The sequence below is a fragment of the Carcharhinus amblyrhynchos genome, unplaced genomic scaffold (genome assembly GCF_965287045.1).
Source record: "Carcharhinus amblyrhynchos unplaced genomic scaffold, sCarAmb.v2.hapA chromosome_205, whole genome shotgun sequence".
Classification (NCBI taxonomy): Eukaryota; Metazoa; Chordata; class Chondrichthyes; order Carcharhiniformes; family Carcharhinidae; genus Carcharhinus; species Carcharhinus amblyrhynchos.
The window spans coordinates 221,408-244,099 of record NW_027649945.1 but is presented as its reverse complement, the minus strand read 5'-3'; the positions used below and the strand labels follow the sequence as shown (position 1 = coordinate 244,099).

The window sequence follows — 22,692 nt, the reverse complement described above, 5'->3', positions numbered from 1 at the left end:
CTGGCCTTCATTAATCGAGGGATTGAGTTTAGGAATCGGGAGGTAATGCTGCAACTTTATAAGACCCTTGTCAGGCCTCATTTGGAGTACTGTGCGCAGTTCTGGTCGCCTCACTATAGGAAGGACGTAGAAGCTATTGAAAGGGTACAGAGGAGATTTACAAGGATGTTGCCTGGACTGGGAGGCATGCCTTATGAAGATAGGTTGAGGGAGCTGGGACTCTTTTCCCTGGAGAGACGAAGGTTGAGAGGCGACCTGATAGAGGTTTATAAAATGTTGAGAGGAATAGATAGGGTGGATTCTCAGAGGCTATTTCCCCGGGTTGAAATGGTCGCTACGAGAGGACACAGATTTAAGGTGCGGGGAGGAAAGTACAGAAGTGATGTTAGGGGTAAGTTTTTCACTCAGAGGGTGGTGAGTGAATGGAATCGGCTGCCGTCAGTGGTGGTGGAGGCGAACTCGCTGGGGTCTTTTAAAAGACTTCTGGATGAGTATATGGGGTTTAATGGGATTGGGGGTTATAGATAGGTCTATGGATTGGTAGGTGTTGATGTGATCGGCGCAACTCGTGGGCCAAAGGGCCTGTTTGTGCTGTAGTGTTCTATGTTCTAATGACCCCTTCCATCAGTTTACTGATGATCGAGAGTGGACGGATTGGACACTAATTGGCTGGGTTGGATTTAGAAATGGAACATAGAACATTACAGCGCAATACAGGCCCTTCGGCCCTCGATGTTGCACCGACCAGTGGAACCAATCTAATGACCCTTTAACCTAAACTATTCCAATGTTATCCATATGCCTATTCACTGACCATTTGAACGCCCTAAAAGTTGGCGAGTCCACAACTGCTGCAGGCAGGGCATTCCATGCCCTTACTACCCTCTGAGTAAAGAACCTACCTCTGACATCCATCCTGTAATTATCAGCCCTTAATTTAAAGCTATGTCCCCTCGTGTTACCCATCACCATCCGAGGAAAAAGGGTGGACAGTGAGAGCCTATCTAACCCTCTGATCATCTTGTATGCCTCAATTAGGTCACCTCTTAACCTTCTTCTCTCTAATGAAAACAACCTCAAGTCCCTCAGCCTTTCCTTATAAGACCTTCCCACCATACCAGGCAACATCCTGGTAAACCTCCTCTGCACCCTTTCCAATGCCTCCACATCTTTCGTATAATGCAGCAACCAGAACTGTACGCAATTTGTCCTGCTTTTTGTGTACAGGACATAACTGGGCAATTTTCCACATGACTGGGTCGATGCCAGTGTTGTAACTGTACTGGAAGAGCTTGGCTTGGCGAGCGGTAAGTTGTGGAGAGCAAATCTGCAATGAAAGAGAAGTCTGAACTCTCACTGTTTCCAAAAATATTCCTCCCAATCATTATCTTTAAAAAGTCAAATTCTCCACCCTAGAAGAACTCCACTGGTTAAAATATCCCGATCCAAAGAGTCCCCAGTTTCTATATTATGAAACTCCACTGATGTTCGGTGCGTGAGTGCTCCAACCTGAAACACTGGCTGCTTACAGTGTATTTATGTGGATATTAGTGAGAAACGTTTGCAGAAACAGAGAGAACTTAGAAATCTCTTTCACCTAACAACAAATAAAAGCATTTACTCAAGTAAAGATAATGAAATACTGCAAAGAACAATCCAATACCTCAGCAAATTTAAAGTAAACACTTAGTCCCTCACAGACTGAGAACCCAAAAGTATCTTTGCCCACAATCCTAAACTCTACTGAGACCCTGTTTCCCAAACAACAACTAGGATGAAATTTAGCCAATGATTAATACACTGTACAGTTTAAGTGGCCAGGACTTGGGTTCAGCAAAGAAGATGATCTTTTGCACAAATTGCCTTGCCTTTAGCACTTCATTTCTGGCTGAACAGAGGACGGCTGCCACTCTCTCTTTCTTGCTGCTGCTTCTTCAACACCTCATCTGTGTCTGAACTGCTTCCTGGCTCACAGCATTCTGACTACTTACTGTTTCAATTGCAAAGATCAATCTATTCTTCCCGGTCTCTAAGGTGCTGCCGAAACATGGTTTACAAAATACATGGCACTTGAATTTTACTCATGCAAAAACAGTACATTCATTTTAATAACATCCTAACATTGTGTGATAGTCAGTCCCTCTGCATACTCTCGGTCAAACACTCCCAGGACAGGTACAGCACGGGGTTAGATACAGAGTAAAGCTCCCTCTACACTGTCCCCATCAAACACTCCCAGGACAGGTACAGCACGGGGTTAGATACAGAGTAAAGCTCCCTCTACACTGTCCCCATCAAACACTCCCAGGACAGGTACAGCACGGGGTTAGATACAGAGTAAAGCTCCCTCTACACTGTCCCCATCAAACACTCCCAGGACAGGTACAGCACGGGGTTAGATACAGAGTAAAGCTCCCTCTATATTGTCCCCATCAAACACTCCCAGGACAGGTACAGCACGGGGTTAGATACAGAGTAAAGCTCCCTCTACACTGTCCCCCCATCAAACACTCCCAGGACAGGTACAGCACGGGGTTAGATACAGAGTAAAGCTCCCTCTATATTGTCCCCATCAAACACTCCCAGGACAGGTACAGCACGGGGTTAGATACAGAGTAAAGCTCCCTCTATATTGTCCCCATCCAGCACTCACCCTGTTGTTGGCAGCTCTCTGGAGGTACAGCATTAGTGACAGTGGCAGCCATGTGATGTAATCCAGCTACAGATATGTCTTCTCTCTCAGACGAGGGCATTAGCTCAGAAGCAGTTGTAACTGGGAGGCTGTTCAGCAGCTCACCTGCATCGATGTCAATAACATTGAGGAACTTGTGAGCAGATACCCCCTGTGAATATCAAGGCACACACTCAGAGTTAATACTGAGATGGGACAGCAGTTTGCCAACCCAGTATCCAAATTACTGACCATATCCCAAATCCACTGACTCACCTTTTCCCCAAATCCCTCAGTCCTAATTCTTTCCAAGAACAATGAACTCCTTTCATTCCCATTTACATAGCCTGTTTCCATGTTCCCTGCTAATTTGCTCTGCAACTGAACCTACAAATAACCACACTCTCCAATGTCCCAGTGCATTCTTCATTCAGAGTGTTATAATGATGAATATAATCATTATGCAGCTGAAGACTACACGTGTCCAGGGCACTGGGTGCTCACATTTGCAGGATTTGGCACCATGGGCACTTGCAGGGCATCCCCTGCGGTGTCACTGACAGTGACTGTGCTGCTTAGGTTTACTGGCAGTGCCTCCTTGCAGGGCTCCACAGTTAACCTCTGTGGGAGTTTTCAAGCCTCCGCACGCACACACATACACACACATGCAGGAGCTCATTAACACAATCTTCACCATCCAACCCTTAAACTAAGAGCAATAGAGTTTGTGCAGGGTGCTCTAAATTGTCTCCTGTACCACGCACAGCTCTGTGGCACCAAGCTCCCATCTATATGAACCAGGAGAGCTTCTACTCACTGAATATTCAGCAGGTCTGTGACTACACCAAATGCATCCTCTAGGTGTGTGCTCAATTCTCAGGGAGTGCGTATGACGCCAACATTCAGAACTGCTCTAGACCCCAAACATCTCTCAGGGTTATGATGTGGAGATGCTGGCATTGGACTGGGGTAAACACAGTAAGAAGTCTCACAACGCCAGGTTAAAGTCCAACAGGTTTATTTGGTAGTAAACGCCACAAGCTTTCAGAACACTGCCCCTTCGTCAGGTGAGTGGAGAGTTCTGGTCACAAATAGAACATTTAAAGACACACACAGTTCATAGAATACTGATTAGAATGTGAGTCTTTACAACTAATCAAGTCTTTACAGGTACGGACAATGTGAGTGGAGATAACTTTAAGCACAGGTTAAAGAGATATGTATTGTCTCCAGACAGGACAGTTAGTGAGATTTTGCAAACCCAGGCAAGTCATGGGGGTTAGAAGATCCTGGTAGAGGCCGTTCTCATGTGTGTGGAACTTGGCTTTCAGTCTCTGCTCAGTGACTCTGTGCTGTCGTGTGTTGTGAAGGCCGCCTTGGAGAATGCTTACCCAAACGCTTGCAACATCTAACTGTCCTGTCTGGAGACAATACACATCTCTTTAACCGTGCTTAATGTTATCTCCACTCACATTGTCTGCACCTTTAAGACTTGATTAGCTGTAAAGACTTGCATTCTAATCAGTATTCTGTAAACTGAGTGTATCTTTATATGCCCTGTTTGTGATCAGAACTCCCCACTCACCTGACAAAGGAGCAGCGCTCCGAAAGCTAGTGGCTTGTGCTACCAAATAAACCTGTTGGACTTTATCCTGGGGTTGTGAGACTTCTTACTGTTTCTCTCAGGGTCCACAGAGGCTGCAGGGCTGGCTCTCAGGGTCAAGGAGTACCCACTGAGGATGTGCCTGATGATGCCTGTGCAGACACCACAGGGTTCAGCAGAGACAAGATCCAATGAGGCCCATGCTGCAATTCACACTTTGGTTCAGCAAACCGTCCAGATGTTGAAGGTGAGACTCTAGAGTTTGGACCAGTCTGGTGGAGCCCTGCAATACAATCCACAGAGGGTCTCAGCATCGTCTCTGCCCAACACAACCTGGCACAAACTGGGGAACATGGAGGGTGGTGAGGACATCCAGTGAGAACCCTAATTATCTTTACATGGCATCTGTTAGCATTGCCTTCACATCTGGCTGACAGTAGCTCAGCATTCCTTCTTTGATAAGGCTCCTGCCATGGAGATGTAGCGGATGCCCACAGCCCCTACAATCTAGGGGGATGATGGTGACTTACGTTGGGGAAAGATCCCTCTATAACTCTATAAATGCAGGCAATTGGGACTAGCTCAGGATTTTAAAAAAGGGTGGCATGGACAAGTTGGGCTGAAGGGCCTGTTTCCATGCTGTAAACTCTATGACTCTGAGTTTCTGTGAATCTTTGTCTGGCTGAAGGCAGCTAGCTTTCTCTCAATGACCACAGCAACCTCAAATATGACCAATGCCTCTACTTTCTCAGAAGACTAAGGAAATTTGATATGTCAGCTACGATTCTTACCAACATTTACAGATGCCCCATAGAAAGCATTCTTTCTGGTTGTATCACAGCTTGGTATGGACTCCTACTCTGCCCAAGACTGCAAGGAACTACAAAAGGTCGTGAATGTAGCCCAGTCCGTCAGACAAACCAGCCTCCCACCCATTGACTCTGTCTACACTTCCCGCTGCCTCGACAAAGCAGCCAGCATAATTAAGGATCCCCTACACCCCGGACATTCTCTCTTCCACATTCTCCCATCAGGAAAAAGATACAAAAGTCTGAGGTCACGTACCAACTGACTCAAGAACAGCTTCTTCCCTGCTGCTGTCAGACTTTTCAATGGACCTACCTCACATTAAGTTGACCTTTCTCTAGCTATGACTGTAACACTACTGCATTCTGTATGCTCTCCTTTCCTTCGCTATGAACGATATGTTTTGTGTGTATAAAGCACAAGAAACAATACTTCTCACTGTATACTGATACATGTGACAATAATAAATCAAATCAAGTCAAGTCAAAGATGCAGTGGGGGAGATTTAGCCTCTTTGGATCCTATGGCATCCTTCACGAGCGGAACCCTTCAGGAACACATTGTCACCTGGAGACAGACACTGATGGGATGTGGGGCCGACTGCACTTTAAAAGTACACAGAGTACAGAGGGAGAATGACTGAACTGTGTGACGCCAGTCCGGTACATTCTCTTGGACATTATAAATCCTATCGAGATACTGTAATGGAGGTGTTAATCATTGCAGAGAAACACCATCATTGAGCTGGGACAGTTAAACAAAGCACAGGGAGGAAGCTTTTATCTTGTGAAGGAGCCCAGTTTTCACTTCAGACTGACAGGGAGGAGCCATAGAAAGGGTAAAGTAGAGAGTTTATTTATATACAGGTGGCTAACAGCTGTGCCGACACTGTACAACTTCAACTCCTTAACCTTCCTATCCTATCACCATGTCTTAGTGTATCCCCAACATCAGCACAGTGGAGGATCAGCCTGCTGATTCTACACTCTGCTATCTATAATGACCATGGTGGGTGTGCTCTGTAGGGATGAGACCTGGGGACCCTGGCCTGCTTTTGGGCTCCAGCTAAATGGCAGTGCCACTCTCCTTGGCCTGTGGACCTGGAGCCAAGGTGGTCACAGTAAGAGGGGCTTGGGATGGGCTGGGCTCTGGCAGTCACCTTGGTGGATGGTCTCAGGTGTGCATCAGCTGATCCTCCTCCCCATTGGGGCTCGAAGGCCACTGGCTGCTTTCTTCAGAAGGAGGCCCAGCCGGAATGAGCTTGAGAAGCCCCATTCCCCCCCTCAGCTTGACAGTGTGGCCGTGGAGTGCAGTTCCTGCAGCAGTGCAGGACAGGAGTCTGGGATGAAGGCACCTTATCTGAATGCACAAAGCATTCAGAATAAAGTGAATGAGCGGGTGGCGCAGATCAGCACAAATGGATATGATCTGGTGGCCATTACAGAGACGTGGCTGCAAGGTGACAGGGACTGGGAGCTGAATGTCCAGGGGTATCAAGTGTTTAGGAAGGATAGGCAGGAGGAAAAAGAGGGGGGTGTAGCTCTGCTGATTAAGGATAGCATCAGGGTGGTAGCGAGGGATGATATAGGAACCAAAGAGCAGAAAGTGGAATTGTTGTGGGTGGAGATTAGGAACAGCAAAGGGAGGAAGACGCTGGTGGGTGTTGTCTATAGGCCCCCAAATAATGATCTGGAGGTGGGGCGGGCTATTAACGCGCAAATAAATGCGGCATGCAGGAGTGGAATGGCGATAATTATGGGGGATTTCAATCTACATATTGATTGGTCGACCCATGTTGGACGCGGTGGGCTTGAGGAGGAGTTCTTGGAATGCTGCCGGGATAGTTTCCTTGAACAGTGTGTGTTGGAGCCGACGAGGGAGCGAGCTATCTTGGATCTGGTGTTATGTAATGAGGCAGATAGAATTAGGGACCTTGTGGTGAAGGATCCTCTTGGGGAGAGTGATCATTGTATGGTGGAGTTTCTGATGCAAATGGAGGAGGAGAAAGTGGGTTCCCGGACCTGCGTCCTTTGTTTGAATAGAGGGGAGTACGGTAGGATGAGAGAGGAATTGGCAAATGTTGATTGGGGGAGCGTGTTGGAAGGTACATAAGAACATAATAACATAAGAAATAGGAGCAGGAGTAGGCCAACTCGCCCTTTGAGCCTGCCCCGCCATTCAATAAGATCATGGCTGATCTGTCGTGGCTCAGTTCCACATTCCCGCCCTCTCCCCATAACCCTTAATCCCCTCCCTCATCAAAAACCCATCAACCCGCGTCTTAAAAATATTTAGCGAGGCAGCCTCCACCACTTCAACGGGCAGAGAATTCCAGAGATTCACCACCCTTTGAGTGAAGAAGTTCCTCCTCAACTCTGTTCTAAACCGCCCCCCCTTTATCTTGAGGCTGTGCCCCCTAGTCCTACTGTCCTTTCTGAGCGGGAAGAGTCTCTCCACCTCTATCCTATCCATCCCATTCATCATCTTATACGTCTCAATGAGATCTCCCCTCATTCTTCTAAACTCTAACGAGTACAAGCCTAATCTATTCAGCCTCTCCTCATAGCTCAACCACCTCAACTCCGGCATCAGCCTAGTAAACCTCCTCTGCACTCCCTCCAAGGCCAAAATATCCTTGCGTAAGTATGGCGCCCAAAACTGCACACAGTACTCCAGCTGCGGCCTCACCAATGCCCTATACAGCCGCAGCAAGACCTCCCTACTTTTATATTCAATCCCCCTCGCGATGAAGGCCAGCATCCCATTCGCCTTGAGGGACAGTGGAGGATCTTTAAGGAGATCTTTCTTGGTACTCAGCAGAAATTTATTCCGATGGTTAAAAGGGATCGTAGGAGGAGAGGTAATAAGCCGTGGATAACGAAGGAGGTAAAGGAAAGTATTAAATTAAAAGCGGATGCGTTTAGAGTAGCTAAGAGTAGTGGGCAAGAAGAGGATTGGGAGAGCTTTAAATATCAACAAAGAATGACAAAGACGTTGATAAAGAAGGGTAGGAGAAACTATGAAGCTGGGCTAGTGCTTAATATAAAAAAGGATAGTAAGAGGTTTTATAAATATATAAAAAGGAAGAGGCTGGCTAGGGTGAACGTTGGACCCTTAGAGGATGAGAAGGGGGACTTAGTGGTAGGGGATGGGGAAATGGCTGAGGCCCTGAATAACTTTTTTGTTTCGGTCTTCACGGAGGAGGACGTGAATAATTTGCCGGGTGTTAGCGATGGAAAGATGGTAGGACTGGAGGGTCTCAATTACATTATTGTTACTAGAGAGGCGGTGCTCGACAGACTGGAGGGACTGATTGTGGACAAGTCCCCAGGACCGGATGGAATGCATCCAAGGGTTCTGAAAGAAATGGCGAAGGTGATAGTGGATGCCTTGATGATTATTTTCCAAACCTCGCTGGATTCCGGGGAAGTGCCGGAAGATTGGAAAACGGCTAATGTTACGCCGTTGTTTAAGAAGGGTGGCAGGCAAAAGGCAGGGAATTATAGGCCGGTTAGTTTAACGTCTGTTGTAGGTAAAATGCTAGAATCCGTGATCAAGGAGAAAATAGCAAGGCATCTTGAGGAGAATTGTTTGATAGAGCAGACGCAGCACGGTTTCGTTAAGGGGAAGTCGTGTCTGACGAATTTATTGGAGTTCTATGAGGATGTGTCTAGGGCGGTGGATAGAGGAGAGCCGGTGGATGTGGTCTGTCTTGATTTTCAGAAGGCGTTTGACAAGGTGCCTCACAAGAGGTTATTACAGAAGGTTAGGGGGCATGGAGTTAGGGGTAGGATGTTAACGTGGATAGGCGATTGGCTGTCAAATAGGAGGCAGAGGGTGGGGGTCAATGGGTGCCATTCGGATTGGCGGTTGGTGACTAGTGGAGTGCCCCAGGGGTCGGTGCTGGGGCCTCAGCTATTTACCATTTATATAGATGATCTGGAGGAGGGAACCGAGTGTAGGGTGTCGAAATTTGCTGATGACACCAAGATTGGTGGAACGGCAAATTGTGTGGAGGGTGTGGAGAGTCTGCAGAGGGATCTAGGTAGGCTGGGTGAATGGGCGAGGAACTGGCAAATGGAATTTAATGTTGGCAAGTGTGAGGTTGTCCACTTTGGTAGGAATAATGGTAGGAAGGACTATTACTTACATGGCGAAAAACTGCAGCAGGCGACGGTGCAGAGGGACCTCGGGGTCCTTGTGCATGAGTCGCAAAAACCCAGCTTGCAGGTGCAGCAGGTGGTCAGGAAGGCAAATGGGATGCTGGCCTTCATAGCGAGGGGGATTGAATATAAAAGTAGGGAGGTCTTGCTGCAGCTGTATAGGGCATTGGTGAGGCCGCAGCTGGAGTACTGTGTGCAGTTTTGGGCGCCGCACTTACGCAAGGATATTTTGGCCTTGGAGGGAGTGCAGAGGAGGTTTACTAGGCTGATACCGGAGTTGAGGGGGTTGAACTATGAGGAGAGGCTGAATAAACTAGGCTTGTACTTGTTAGAGTTTAGAAGAATGAGGGGAGATCTCATTGAGACATATAAGATGATGAATGGGATGGATAGGATAGAGGTGGAGAGGCTCTTCCCGCTCAGAAAGGACAGTAGGACTAGAGGGCACAGCCTCAAGATAAAGGGGGGGCGGTTTAGAACAGAGTTGAGGAGGAACTTCTTCACTCAAAGGGTGGTGAATCTCTGGAATTCTCTGCCCCGTTGAAGTGGTGGAGGTTGCCTCGCTAAATATATTTAAGACGCGGGTTGATGGGTTTTTGATAGGCAAGGGGATTAAGGGTTATGGGGAGAAGCTGGGAAAGTGGAACTGAGCCATGACAGATCAGCCATGATCTTATTGGATGGCGGGGCAGGCTTGAAGGGCTAGATGGCCTACTCCTGCTCCTATTTCTTATGTTCTTATGTCTTGGGCCAAGGTTCCTACTGTGGCTGCTATCATAACGTAAGAACATAAGAACTAGGAGCAGGATTAAAGAACAAAGAACAACCCAGCACGGGAAACAGGCCCTTCGGCCCAACAAGCCCGCGCCGCCGCATCACCCTACACCTATTCTACCCTGCGTGTCTACGAATAAAACCCCTGACTTAGCCAGATTCAGGGAAGAATAGTGTCAATTTGGTAAAACCAATCAGCCTAAGAGCACATCTTTGGGGTGTGGGAGGAAACCGGAGCACCCGGAGGAAACCCACGCAACCACAGGGAGAATGCGCAAACTCCCACAGACACAGGCCCAAATCCATGTATCTGCACAGCTAGCAGTGATAGTCACTGAGCTGTTGCGGCGCCCGTCTACTGGTCCAGGATCAAGCACACACACAGACACGAAGTACTAGGCCACTCCTGGAACCTCCAGGAGCAGCCCACGCACGACCCACCGTGTGCATGCCCCTCGTTTGACACGAGGTGGACCTCCACCTGCGGAGTGAAAAGACAAAAACGTTAATCACAAGCCTGCCTTTCCGGTGTCTCCTGAGGTTCTAACCCTTATTTAATAACCCCTACCATAAACCCTCCATCCTCGTTTCACTCATGTGCCTATCTAACTGAACCTTAAACGAGTCCAACGTTCCCGCCTCCACCACCCTACTCGGTAGCGCGTTCCATACCCCCACTACTCTCTGCGTAAAGAACCTTCCTCTCATATCCAAATTATACCTTTCCCCCCTCACCCTTAAATCATGTCCTCTTGTATTTGTAACCAATCTAGGGAGCAGTCTCTCACTATTGACTCTGTCTATTTCCTTCAGTATCTTATATACCTCTGTCATGTCCCCCCTCAATCTCCGTCTTTCCAAGGAGAACAGTCCCAGTTTCTCCAACCTTTCCTCGTAACCCAACCCCTCCATGCCAGGCAACATCCTGGTAAACCTCCCCTGCACCCTTTCCAGAGACTCCACGTCCTTCCGGTAGTAAGGTGACCAGAACTGGACGCAGTACTCCAAATGCGGTCTAACCAACGTTCTGTACAACTGAAGCATTAGACGGCAGCTTTTAAACTCTATACCCCTTCCTATAAAGGCTAGCATTCCATAAGCCTTCCTGACAACATTCTCCATTTGTGTCACAACCTTCATGGATTTGTGAACCTGCACTCCCAGGTCCCTCTGTATTTCTGTACTCCTAATTTGCCTACCTTTAATCACATAGCTCCTCTCTACATTATTCCTTCCAAAATGCATCACCTCGCATTTGTCAGGATTAAATTCCATCTGCCACCTATCTGCCCAATGCATCAACCTATCTATATCCTGTTGTATCACCTCACAATCCACTTCGGTACCCGCCAACCCTGCCATCTTGGTGTCATCAGCAAACTTGCTGATCACACCACCTACGCTCTCTTCCAAGTCATTTATGTAGACTACAAAGAGGAGAGGTCCCAGTACTGAGCCCTGCGGCACACCACTGGTCACTGGCCTCCAGCCGGACAAAGTCCCCTCCACAACTACCCTCTGTCTCCTATTACCCAGCCAGTTCTCAATCCACCTAGCTACCTGACCTCGTATCCCATGCGCCTTAACCTTTTCTACCAGCCTACCATGAGGGACTTTGTCAAACGCCTTACTGAAATCCATATAGATGACATCAACGGCTTGCCCATCGTCAACCGTTTTTGTCACCTCCTCAAAGAATTCCACCAGATTCGTAAGGCAAAACCTCCCTCTAGCAAAGCCATGTTGCGTATCCCCAATCAGATCGCAACGCTCCAAATGCTCATACATCCTACCCCTAAGTACTTTTTCCATTAATTTCCCTACCACCGATGTCAAACTCACTGGTCTATAATTTCCAGGGTTATCCCTGCTACCTTTTTTGAACAGCGGTACCATATTTGCCACCCTCCAGTCTTCTGGGACCTCACCTGTGTCCAAAGAAGAGACAAAGATTTGCGCCAGAGGCCCAGCAATTTCATCTTTCACCTCCCTAAGCAGCCTGGGATAAATACCATCAGGCCCCGGAGCTTTATCTGTCCTTACGCTACCTAAAAGCCCTAGCACTTCCTCCCTCGTAATAGATATTTCCTGCAGCTGATCCTCAGCTCCCTCTAACAGACCGCACGATTCCGAACCTCTCTCCTTCGTGAATACCGACGCAAAATATTCATTCAGGATCTCCCCCATTCCCTCCGACTCAATACATATCTCCCCACTTTTGTCCCTAAGAGGACCAATTTTCCCTCTAACTACTCTCTTGCTCCTAATATAAGAGTAAAATGCCTTCGGATTTTCCTTAATCCTACCAGCCAAAGCCATTTCATGCCCTCTCTTCGCCCTTCTAATTCCCCTTTTTAGCTCCCTCCTACTCTCTCTATATTCCTCCAGCGCACTCTCCGTACCCAGTCATTTCGACCTAACATACGCCTCCCTCTTCTTCCTGACCAAGTCTTCAATACCCCCTGTAATCCACGGCTCTCTAATCCTACCTTTCCCATCCTTCCGCTTAGCCGGAACATACCTCCCCTGCAACCATTTCATTTTGCCCTTAAAAGCCTCCCACTTGCCAACCGTGGACTTGCCAGCTAATAGTCCCTCCCAATCAGTGTCCTTCAGCTCCCTCCTAATCCTGCCATAGCTCGCCTTTCCCCAGTTCAGCACACTCCCATTCGGACGGCACTCGTCCCTTTCCATTTTTATCCTAAAGTAGACGGACTTGTGGTCACTAATAGCCACATGTTCGCCTACCTCTACCTCTCCCACCTGCCCCGGCTCATTACCCAACACTAAATCCAGTATAGCCCCTCCCTAGTCGGACTAGTTACATACTGCTCTAGAGACCCTTCCAAAACACATTTCACAAACTCCTCTCCCTCCGTACCCCCAGCTCTAGGCCCCCTCCAATTCACTCCAGGAGGATTAAAGTCACCCACTACAACCACCCTATTCTTCCTGCACCTGTCCAAAATGCCCCTGCAAATTCCCTCCTCCACTGACCTCGGGCTGTTGGGTGGCCTATAATACACCCCTAGCAACGTAATCTCTCCCTTTTTATTCCTCAACTCCACCCACAGTGACTCAATCCCTATCTCTTCTATATTGTCCTCCCTCTGCACTACTGTGATGCTTTCCTTTACCAACAGTGCCACCCCTCCACCTCTCTTCAACCCTCCTCTGTCACACCTAAAACACTTGTACCCATCTGCTCCCTCGAGCCTGCTCCCCCATTCAATAAGATCATGGCTGATCTTTTTATGGACTCAGCTCCACTTACCCGCCCGTTCACCATAACCCTTAATTCCTTTACTGTTCAAAAATGTATCTATCCTTGCCTTAAAAACATTCAATGAGGCTCAACTGCTTCACTGGGCAGGGAATTCCACAGATTCACAACCCTTTGTGTGAAGAAGTTCCTCCTCAACTCAGTCCTAAATCTGCTTCCCCTTATTTTGAGGCTATTCCCCCTAGTTCTAGTTTCACCCCTCAGTGGAAACAACTTCCCTGCTTCTATCTTATCTATTCCCTTCATAATCTTATATGTTTCTATAAGATCTCCCCTCATTCTTCTGAATTCCAATGAGTATAGCCCCAGTCTACTCAGTCTCTCCTCATAAGCCAACCCTCTCAACTCCGGAATCAACCTAGTGAATCTCCTCTGCACCCCCTCCAGTGTCAGTATATCCTTTCTCAAGTAAGGAGACCAAAACTGTACACAGTAACTCCAGGTGTGGCCTCACCAGCACCTTATACAGCTGTAACATAACCTCGCTGTTTTTAAACTCCATCCCTCTGGCAATGAAGGACAAAATTCCATTTACCTTCTTAATTACCTGCTGTACCTGCAAACCAACTCCTTGAGATTCCTGCACAAGGACACCCAGATCCCTCTGCACAGCAGCATGCTGCAATTTTTTACCATTTAAATAATAGTCCATTTTGCTGTTATTCCGACCAAAATGGATGACCCACATTTACCAACATTGTACTCCATCTGCCAGACCCTCGCCCACTCATTTAGACTATCTATATCCCTTTACAGACTTTCAGTATCCTCTGCACACTTTGCTCTGCCTCCCATCTTAGTGTCATCTGTGAATTTTGACACACTACACTTGGTCCCCAACTCCAAACCATCGATGTAAATCGTAAACAATTGTGGTCCCAACACTGATCCCTGAGGCACACCACTAGTCACTGATCATGCCAGTGTTGATTTTGGTGCTTTGGCTTCTTGGCACAATTACCTCAGAGCAGAGGCAGACAGTGTCCTCCTTGGGGCCTTGCACTCTGAGCAGTATAGCTGACATCCTTCCTGATTTCCCCGGCCTTGTCTTTGGCACTTAGCAGGACCAAGTCCAGAGGCTTGTATTTGACTCCTGACTCAACACATTCCTGGCCTCCAGCAATCCTGGGATGTTGCCTGGTATGGAGGGCATTAGCTATGAGGAGAGGTTGGAGAAACTTGGTTTGTTCTCACTGGAGTGACGGAGGTTGAGGGGAGACCTGATAGAAGTCTATAAGATTATGAGAGGCATGGACAGAGTGGATAGTCAGAAGCTTTTTCCCAGGGTGGAAGAGTCAGTTACTAGGGGCACAGGTTTAAGGTGTGAGGGACAAGGTTTAAAAGGCAGATTTTTTACACAGAGGGTGGTGGGTGCCTGAAATCATTGCCGGGGGAGGTAGTGGAAGTGGATACGGTAGTGACTCTTAAGGGGTGTCTTGACAAATACATGAATAGGACGGGAATAAAGGGATATGGTCCCTGAAAGGGGAGGGGGTTTTAGTTATGTCGAATAGCATGGTCAGTGCAGGCTTGGAGGGCCAAAGGGCCTGTCCCTGTGCTATAATTTTCTCTGTCCTTTGTCCAGGCCTCTGCGTGCTGTGGGTCAGACAGTGAGGTGTACTCACCAGTTTGTGACCACAAGGCTGCTCTCGGATGAGGTCCCACCGAGATATGTGTCTGCGCTTGTGGGGGGGTGTGGGTGAGCACTGTGAATAGTGAGCAAGATAAATAGTGGAGAACCTGTAGATGTGGTATATCTGGACTTCCAGAAGGTATTTGATAAGGAGCCGCATAAAAGACTGATTCAGAAGGTGAGGTCGCAGGGGACTGGGGCTAGAATACTCAGTTGGATTGAGGATTGGCTGACTGATAGAAAGCAGAGGGTCAGGATAAATAGGTCCTCGTCTCGCTGGCAAAATGTAACCAGTGGGGTGTTGCAGGGGTCAGTCCTCAGACCACAACTGTTTGTAATCTACATAAATGATCTGGAAGCAGAGACAGAGTGTAACATAGCAAAATTTGCAGATGTAACTAAAATAGGTGGGAAAGCAGTCAGTGAAGAGGATATGAAGATTTTACAGACATATAGACATAGGCTAGGAGAATTCCAAATTTGGCAGTTGGAGTTTAATGTGGATAAGTGTGAGGTTGTCTATTTTGGCTGAAAAGAATAGAAAGGCAAGTTATTACCTAAATAGAAAGCAGATTCAAAATGCGTCCGGGCAGAGGGATCTTGGTGTCTGTGTTCATGAATCGCAGAAAGTTGGTATGTGGGTGCAGCACATAATAAAAAAGGCAAATGGAATGTTGGCATTTATTGCAAAGGGACTGGAATATTAAATAGAGAAGTGTCGCAATTGTATAGGGTGTTGACGAGACCACAGCTGGAGTATTGTATCCAGTTTTGGTCTCCCTATCTGAGGCACTGGAGGCAGTTCAGAGGAGGTTCACTAGATTGATTCTGGAGATGAAAGGGTTGACGTATGAGGAGAGGTATACAGGTTTACAGAATGGAAACAGGCCCTTCAGCCCAACTTCTCCATGCCGCCTTTTCTTTAACACTCCTAAACTAATCCCAATTGCCCGCATTTGGCCCATATCCCTCCATAACCATCTTACAAATGTAACTAAATGCTTTTTAAAAGACAAAATTGTACCCGCCTCTTCTACGACCTCTGGCAGCTTGTTCCAGACAATCACCACCGTCTGCGTAAAAAAAGTGCCCCTCTGGACACTTTTGTACCTCTCCCCTCTCACCTTAAACCTGTGCCCTCTAGTTTTAGACTCCCCTACCTTTGGGAAAAGATATTGACTATCTAGCTGATCTGTCCCCCTCATTATTTTGTAGACCTCTATAAGATCACCCCTCAGCCTCCTACGCTCCAGAGAAAAAAGTCCCAGTCTATCCAGCCTCTCCTTATAACTCAATCCATCAAGTCCCAGTAGCATCCTAGTAAATCTTTTCTGCACTCTTTCTAGTTTAATAATATCCTTTCTATAATAGGGTGACCAGAACTGTACACAGTATTCCAAGTGTGGCCTTACCAATGTCTTGTACAACTTCAAGACATTCCAACTCCTATATTCAATGTTCTGACCGATGAAACCAAGCATGCCGAATGCCTTCTTCACCACTCTGTCCACCTGTGACTCCACTTTCAAGGAGCTATGAACATGTACCCCTAAATCTCTTTGTTCTGTAACTCTCCCCAACGCCCAACCATTAACTGAGTAAGTCCTGCCCTTGCCATTCGTCAGCCCACTGGCCCAATTGATCAAGATCCCGTTGCAATTGGAGATAACTTTCTTCACTGTCCACTATGCCACCAATCTTGATATCATCTGCAAACTTACTAACCATGCCTCCTATATTCTCATCCAAATCATTAATATAAATGACAAATAACAGTGGACCCAGCACTGATCCCTGAGGCACACTGCTGGTCACAGGCCTCCAGTTTGAAAAACAACCACCCTCTGGCTTCTGTCAAGAAGCCAATTTTGTATCCATTTAGATACCTCACCCTGGATCCTGGGAGATTTAAATTTATGCAACAACCTACCATGCGATACCTTGTCAAAGGCCTTGCTAAAGTCCATGTAGACAACATCAACTGCACTGCCCTCATCTACCTTCTTGGTTACCCCTTCAAAAGACTCAATCAAATTTGTGAGACATGATTTTCCACTCTCAAAGTCATGCTGACTGTCCCAAATCAGTCCTTGTATCTCTAAATGCCTGTAAATCCTGTCTCTCAAAATACCTTCCAACAATTTACCCACCACAGATGTGAGGCTCACTGGCCTGTAGTTCCCAGGCTTTTCCCTGCAGCCCTTTTTAAACAAAGGCACAACATTTACCACTCTCCACTCTTCAGGCACCTCACCCGTGACTACTGATGATTCAAATATCTCAGCTAGAGGACCCCAATTTCCTCCCTACCCTCCCACAATGTCCTGGGATACATTTCATCAGGTTCCAGGGATTTATCTACCTTGATGCGATTTAATACTTCCAGCACCTCCTTCTCTATAATATGTACACTCCTCAAGACATCACTATTTATTTCTCCAAGTTCCCTAATATCCATGCTTTTCTCAACAGTAAATACTTTTGAGAAATATTCATTTAGGATCTCACCCATCTGGAGTACTGTGTGCAGTTTTGGTCGCCGCACTTACGCAAGGATATTTTGGCCTTGGAGGGAGTGCAGAGGAGGTTTACTAGGCTGATTCCGGAGTTGAGGGGGTTGAACTATGAGGAGAGGCTGAATAAACTAGGCTTGTACTTGTTAGAGTTTAGAAGAATGAGGGGAGATCTCATTGAGACACATAAGATGTTGAATGGGATGGATAGGATAGAGGTGGAGAGGCTCTTCCCACTCAGAAAGGACAGTAGGACTAGAGGGCACAGCCTCAAGATAAAGGGAGGGCGGTTTAGAACGGAGTTGAGGAGGAACTTCTTCACTCAAAGGGTGGTGAATCTCTGGAATTCTCTGCCCGTTGAAGTGGAGGCTGCCTCGCTCAATATTTTTAAGATGCGGGTTGATAGGTCTTTGATAGGCAAGAGGATTAAGGGTTATGGGGAGAGGGTGGGAGTGTGGAACTGAGACACGACAGATCAGCCATGATCTTATTGAATGGCGGGGCAGGCTCGAGGGGCTAGATGGCCTACTCCTGCTCCTATTTCTTATGTTCTTATGTTCATCTCTTGTGGATCCACACATAGGTGACCTTGTCGATCCTTAGAGAGATTAAACTGTTTGGGCTGGTAATTGCTGGAGTATAGAAGGATGAACAGGGATCTGATTGAGGGATATAAAATTTTAAAAGGGATTGATAAAGTAAATGTAGACCAAATGTTTCCTCTTATGCGGCAATCTCAAACAAGAGGCTACAGGGATAGGTTGAGTGGCGGTAGATTTAAAACTGAGATGAGGAGGAATTATTTCTCACAGAGGGTGGGTGAATTTGTGGAACTCGCTGCCCCATAGCGCGGTGGAGTCTGAATCATTGAATGGTTTCAGGAGGGAGATGGATATATTTCTAATGAAAGGAGGGATATCAGGACAGGTGTGGAAGTGGAGTTGAGACCAAGGAGGGATCAGCCATGATTATAGCTGAATTTGTCTACTTCTGCTCCTAATTCCTATGTTCTCTGTGATGGGTCTTCTGTTACTGGGTTCATGCTGTCAGGGCTGGAATCCAGGATCCCTGGCTGTGTGCGAAAGAAAGGAGGTCGTGAGTGCACGGCAGGGGCCTGACAAACAGGAGATATATCCCTCACAGCATGGAGCTCTGATGAAGGGTCACCCAGACCCAAAACACTGGCTCTATTCTCTCTCCACAGATGCTGTCAGACCTGTTGGGATATTCTGTTTTTGATTCCGATTCCAGCATCGGCAGTACTCTAACAGATCCAGCATCATGGTGCTCTAACAGATGCTGCAGGGCTGGATCCTCATTTGGTTGAGTTGCTCCAACTCACCATCAGCACAGGGACAGTCCACATCCTCCCCAGCAGTGGAATGACTCTCTCCTCAAAGTCTGACAGGACGTCCAGCTCCGTCAACCCTTGATCCAACTGGCATTGCGCCCTCTTGCTGAGCGCTATCTTTTCTTGCATGAAGGCAGATGGAGAGAGTGTAAGCAGGATACGTGTCGGGGCAAATGATAAGGATGCCTGGCATATGGAGATGGTGAGTGAGAGTAGGGAAGTGAGGAGATGATCCACAACAGATAATCCAGGTAACGATGTGGATGTGTGATGGTTCTGTGAGCTCATTCATCCGATTGCTGTACTGGATGGCTGCCCTCTTCTGCAGGACACTGGCACTGACCAGCCATTGGCTCCCACGCTGGATTGGAGAGTTGCAGGTTTTCACCCAGAGCGCGGGTATAATACATTATGGTGGGCCTCCAGCTGGCACTCCAGAGAGCCACCAGTCAATTTGGTTGCTGGGTGTTTCCTGGATCTGGCAGTCATGGCTTCCCAGCAAACTCTTGAGTGTGCCAGCAGAGTGCAGGGGCCACCTTCCAATATAGCAGACAGATCATTAAAACATTGAGGTGATGGCGGGGCGGACAGATCAGAGGCTTCCTCCTAGGGATATGGAGTGGAACCCACTAGGTGCTGTACTGTACAGAGGAAAATGTCGCTATTGCGGTCGGTTAGCTAAACACAGCTTTCCGTGCCTGAGGTCCAATATTGCCAATTTCTGAGACAATTGCACTCAAAGACTGGGATAGAAGCAGCTGAAAAGCGTGTGCGCGAGCACGTGTGAACCAGGGCTAGGATGTCGGAATGTGCGTGACACTGAAGAAAATGCCAGCAGTAATACCCCAGCTCTGTGCCTCCCTCTGAATGTGGAAGTAAGTCCGCAAAGACCATAGCTGAAATGGAAACGGGAAATTTCTCCCCAAAACTGCAGAACACTGGAAATTGGATGGTCACCTGCTGAGGTCAGGGTGATTGGATTCTCGAATCACAGCGCTCGGTCATCCACTCATCAGCTAAGGAGCGTTTCCTGTACTTTATTATTTCCTTACTTTGGACTCAATTCTCATATCTACTCTGTATAAATAGGTATACAGATGTTTTATTGCTTTCTGGTCTTTAGTAATTAATAAACTCACTCTATTTTCAACTTGAGAAATCCTGCTTAATTGATTCTTCTTCACAGTAACTTCATTGCAATGTTAATGTAAGCCTTACTTGTGACTAATGAATAAACATTAACCACTCTTTTTAAAATACAAATATTGGTACTGATAAAAGTACTCCCTAGGGTGAGGGTCTGGCAGATGGAGTACAATGTTAATAAATGTGAGGCCATCCATTTTGGTTGGAATAACAGCAAAATGGACTATTATTTAAATGGTAAAATATTGCAGCATGCGGCTGTGCAGAGGGATCTGGGTGTCCTTGTGCAGGAATCTCAAGGAGTTGGTTTGCAGGTACAACAGGTAATTAAGAAGGAAATGGAATTTTATCCTTCATTGCCAGAGGGATGGAGTTTAAAAACAGTGAGGTTATGTTGCGGCTGTATAAGGTGCTGGTGAGGCCACACCTGGAGTACTGTGTACAGTTTTGGTCTCCTTACTTGAGAAAGGATATACTGGCACTGGAGGGGGTGCAGAGGAGATTCACTAGGTTGATTCCGGAGTTGAGAGGGTTGGCTTATGAGGAGAGACTGAGTAGACTGGGGCTATACTCATTGGAATTCAGAAGAATGAGGGGAGATCTTATAGAAACATATAAGATTATGAAGGGAATAGATAAGATAGAAGCAGGAAGTTGTTTCCACTGGTGGGTGAAACTAGAACTAGGGGGAATAGCCTCAAAATAAGGGGAAGCAGATTTAGGACTGAGTTGAGGAGGAACTTCTTCACACAAAGGGTTGTGAATCTGTGGAATTCCCTGCCCAGTGAAGCAGTTGAGGCTCCCTCACTGAATGTTTTTAAGGCAAGGATAGATACATTTTTGAACAGTAAAGGAATTAAGGGTTATGGTGAGTGGGCGGGTAAGTGGAGCTGAGTCCATGAAAAGATCAGCCATGATCTTATTGAATGGCGGAGGAGGCTCGAGGGACCAGATGGCCTAATCCTGCACCTAGTTCTTATGTTCTTATCTGTGAAGGGGAGGGATCCTTTTAAGATTAATCTTGTTGCGAGCAGCAGCGAGGGTTGAATAAAGAAAGGGAGCCAGTTCATCCCTTCTCCCCTGAGAATCCGAACCGGACAGTAATAAATTGAGGGATCTCGCCCAGGTTAACAAATTTGGGGAACATGGGGACTGGTCATAACAAGAGTAACAGCAATTGCAGATTAACATCGTTACCTCTTTTACACACAAGCCTAGGATGAGCAGTGACTTGAAATTTTAATGTAACGCTTTACATTTTGAAGAGTTTGAACTTGAATAGAGGCTGTAAAGTCCAGAGTACACAGGACAGGATGAACCCTGATTCCTCACTTATTCCAATATACTGAATTTATTCTCATTGAATAGCTCGATGGGCTAAATGGCCTATTTCTGCTCCTGCCCCTTATGGTCTATTCGACATTGCAGATATCATGAGCCACAAATGATCCTCTTTAACAATTTATCCATGTGTCACTGTAGGCTGTGTGATACTCAGTACTGCGTCCAGTTCTGGTCACCACACCACCAGAAGGATGTGGAGGCTTTGGAGAGAGTGCAGAGAAGATTTACCAGGATGTTGCCAGGTATGGAGGGTCTTAGCTATGAGGAGAGATTGGGTAAACTGGGGTTGTTCTCCCTGGAGAGACGGAGAATGAGGGGAGACCTAATAGAGGTGAATAAAATTATGAGGGGTACAGATAGGGTGAACAGTGGGAAGCTTTTTCCCAGGTCAGAGGTGACGAACACGAGGGGTCACAGGTTCAAGGTGGGGGGGGGGGGGGGGGGCGAGGTATAACTCAGATATCAGAGGGAAGTATTTTACACAGAGGGTGGTGGGGGCCTGGAATGCACTGCCAAGCAGGGTGGTGGAGGCGGACACGCTGGGATTGCTTAAGACTTATCTGGATCGTCACATGAACAGACTGGGAATGGAGGGATACAAACGGATGGTCTAGTTGGACCAATGAGCGGCGCAGGCTTGGAGGGCCGAAGGGCCTGTTTCCTGTGCTGTACTGTTCTTTGTTTGAACTTCAAACAGGGACAACTGCTGATGGCACAGTTCCTCTATTCATGTCTGAATATTGTGCTGAAACTCAGCATTAATTGAAGCTTAAAGTTCACCTTCCACTTACCTGGTCAAGTGTTGCATTGTCAGCTGGTGTGAGGAAGGGCTTCTGACACTCTTCACCTGGGAACCGAAGGTTCATGAACACATCTGGAGGTACAACCTGAACCTGAAGGCTATTCACTGGCATGGTTTGTACTGTAAACAAGCAAATGATCAAGCATTGAATTAATAGAGTGCACTCTGTGTGTACCATCTACAAGACGTACTGCAGGAATTTACCAAGGTTCCTTAGGTAGCACCTTCCAGCTACCAACACCATCTAGAAAGACAAGAGCAGCAGACACCTGGGAACACCCCCACCTGGAGACTCCCCTCGAAGTCGCTCACCACACGGATTCAAAAATATATCACCGTTCCTCCAATGTCGCTGGGTCAAAATCCTGGAATTCCCTCCCTAACAGCACTGTGGGTATACCTACACCTCAGGGACTGCATGGGTTCAAGGAGGCAGCTCACCACCACCTTCACAAGGGTACTTAGTACAAAGGCATTCGGCATGCTTGGTTTCATCGGTCAGAACATTGAATACAGGAGTTGGGACGTCTTGTTGAAGTTGTACAAGACATTGGTAAGGCCACACTTGGAATACTGTGTACAATTCTGGTCACCCTATTATA

The 22,692-nt window shown here is 47.1% G+C and overlaps 1 protein-coding gene across 1 annotated transcript in view; it reads right to left on the bottom strand.

Moving 5' to 3' along the window:
* Window positions 1-22,692, bottom strand: part of cplane1 (ciliogenesis and planar polarity effector 1) — a 270,576-nt gene that overhangs the window by 64,215 nt on the left and 183,669 nt on the right. Inside the window, exons 41-42 of the mRNA XM_080183273.1 lie at window positions 22,080-22,210; window positions 2,654-2,843 (exon numbers count right to left, since the gene is read on the bottom strand). Coding sequence (XP_080039399.1) covers window positions 2,654-2,843; window positions 22,080-22,210 — 321 coding nt within the window. The remainder of the gene's footprint in view (window positions 1-2,653; window positions 2,844-22,079; window positions 22,211-22,692) is intronic.